Consider the following 2,750-nt stretch of genomic DNA (forward strand, 5'->3'; position numbering starts at 1 on the left):
TGGGCTCTCTGGATTTCCATAATAAAAAGTGACTTCCGTTGTAGATTGTCCCTTTAAAAACACTTTTTTCCTCGCGACATTTCTTCCGAAAATGTCCCTTTCAAAGACCTTTCGAACAGCTTCAATTTTTGAATCCTTTGAGCTCAATATTTTGCGTAAGGAGCATAATTTATGAATGCTTCTATGGACAAGCTTTTTTCCATTGGTCTTTTGCTCGATTTTCCTGAATTTTTTTACTTTTCATCATGTTGGTCAGTCATGATCATACAGAACTGTTCAATAATGGTCTGGATGGTCCTCAATCGATATTGTTCCCAAATACACTAGAGACAAACGAATTTGAGCTACATGCAAATGAAAGTAACCATGTGTTAGGTAATCTTGACAAAATTGGATATGCACGCTATGCAAGTTTTCCGAATGGAGTGGAAGGAACTATTTAAAGAGACACTTGTTAACATTTCAACACATCACATATATTTTACACTTTACACATTAACAACTACTTAGTATTTGTATCCGCCGTTTCCTGCCTGTCGCTGTCCAGCACTGGGAGGTATGTATTGGTTGCTTTGAGCTTGAGGGAGTTGAGCTTTTTGTTGGTAACCACCTGCAGGGCACATTGCCATTAAACACATAATTTAACTAATGAACCTTCAAGCAAATTACCTTGTTGTTGCTGGTAGTTGTTGATACCCTGAGGTTCTGGCCGGTACTGTCCATCATCGACGATTCCATTGGCTTCATCAGCCAGGTTCTGCTCAATGGCCTTTTGGATTTCTGCCGGTATGGGGGGAGCAGTAGGAATGTGCGACCCTTGAGGCTGATAACCGTTTTCATCAGCTTGGTAGCTGATCTGGATCTGTTCACCTTCAGGCGAGGTGTATGAGTAAGATCCCTGCGTTTGAGTACCAGTTCCTTCCTGCGCGCTTCCCTGCTGTTGAGCCTGAATTCCATTGCCAGTTTCAAAAGCGTACTGGTAGTTACCATCGCCTTCATTCTGATTGTCTAATCTTAAGATGGGAATGTCTGCGTTGGGGGATCTTTGGTACTCATCAGCGCCTCCTTTGCTGTATTGGTTTCCTGCTCCAGCATACCCTCCATCTGCCAAGAAAAATTAAATAAGGGATAGTTCAAATAGTGAAAATTCCAGCTACTACTTTGAGCGCCCTGTGTGTTGGGGGGTAGATATTGGCTGTCCAATCTACCGCAGGAGGCGAGCCCGAAGACGACGGTTAAGAGAGCGAACTGCAAAAACAACAGAATGTGAATTAATAAACCCGATCGAGCACATATTTTCGAATCCATGTGCCCACTGTCCCTACTATTCGCATCTGGCATGTGAATTAATTACACACAAAACATCATATAATTAATATTACTTAACTCTAACGTCTCGAACAATAAGAGTTTGCACCAACATCTAAAATTCACTTTCCATTAATTAGTCGGTTGCACTTTTCCTCATCATAATTGTATGAATTTTAATAAAGTCATTGATGCAATGCTCGCGTATTTATGTTTGTTGACCCAATAATTCACCTTTCATCACACTTAAGAAGTTTTGAAGAATTCCCATTGTTGCAGTTAAAAAGTGATGATTGAAACTGTTTGAATTAGTGCTAATGAGCTGAAAATCGGACTTGTTGAATGGATAATTGCAAAATTTCATGGTGATATTGAAGGTGTTCAAAAATCAGAAAATTACCGGATGGTAATTTGTACTTAATGAAACGTTGAAAATAGATTTTAATGCTCAAAAAGGACTTGCTTCTTAGTCCTTTTTGAGTTGCGCATTTAATTTACTATAATTTACCTATAAATAACTCTGGAACAGTTGCGCCCGTTAATCAAACAAGAATCAAATTGCCAAAAAGATGTGAATCAATTAAAGCTAAAGATGATAGAAAATAGAAATAGAAAGAAGTAGTGGCAATAGCACTCATTTTTAAGTTTTTGAAAATTTGATCGATTTTAAGGCACGAAAAATAATATTGCATAACAATGTTTCACATTTTATATGAAAATCTGATTTTTGACTCTTTGTGTGAATCGCCAGTCTTACTGTTAGCAACAAATTCACATTAATGTCGATCTATTTTATTGGATTAATGTAAAAAGAAGAATGACAATGAGTTTTTCATAGTTTGAGACACAATTAATTTTTTTGACTAAGTTGAAACTCTCTATTTACTAATGTTGATCAGAGAGTTTGATGATAGAAATTACTTCGAAAATTCTGTATAACTTAATACGGAAGAATTTACGCTCTTGAAGTGTGTTGGATAACAAGAGCAATATAGATAAGTTCTATATTGTTGAGGCGGATGCATTTTTTTACAAACTTCTTTTTGGGTATTTCGCCTCAAAATGAATTTTTATCTTATCTGAATAATAAACAACCAACAATTAAATTCACTATTGAAAAAGAACAAATTCACCAAATTCCTTTTCTCGATATACTAATTCAGAAAAATTTAGACAATGGTCTATAGAAAACCTACTCATACTAACCGATATTTGAATTTCGACTGAAAGCACCCGATAATGGTTAAAAAAGGTATCGTAAAAAGTCTATATGATGATATGATGCAAAAATAATTTGTAATCAATCTACTTTTTCCAAAGAAAAACAATTTAGAAAAGAAATTCAAAATTTGAATAATTATCCAAATTCTTTTATTGAAAAATGTTTTAACGAAATTGAATTCCCACGAACAAAACAAAATCAAAATAAACCTATTACGAAC

At 35.5% G+C, this 2,750-nt stretch overlaps 1 protein-coding gene across 1 annotated transcript; it reads right to left on the reverse strand.

Moving 5' to 3' along the window:
* Nucleotides 1–454: 454 nt before the first annotated feature.
* LOC109538930 (pupal cuticle protein 20) lies at nucleotides 455–1,248 on the reverse strand (the record flags this gene model as incomplete). The annotated part of the gene is given in 3 exon segments (XM_048663143.1): nucleotides 455–610; nucleotides 670–1,104; nucleotides 1,161–1,248. Coding segments are annotated over 3 exon segments (627 nt in total), but the record flags the coding sequence as incomplete, so codon positions are not given.
* Nucleotides 1,249–2,750: the final 1,502 nt, after the last annotated feature.

This window comes from Dendroctonus ponderosae, unplaced genomic scaffold (assembly GCF_020466585.1).
Source record: "Dendroctonus ponderosae isolate FM_Combo_2020 unplaced genomic scaffold, Dpon_F_20191213v2 Dpon_F_20191213_1245, whole genome shotgun sequence".
In the NCBI taxonomy this organism is placed as follows: domain Eukaryota; kingdom Metazoa; phylum Arthropoda; class Insecta; order Coleoptera; family Curculionidae; genus Dendroctonus; species Dendroctonus ponderosae.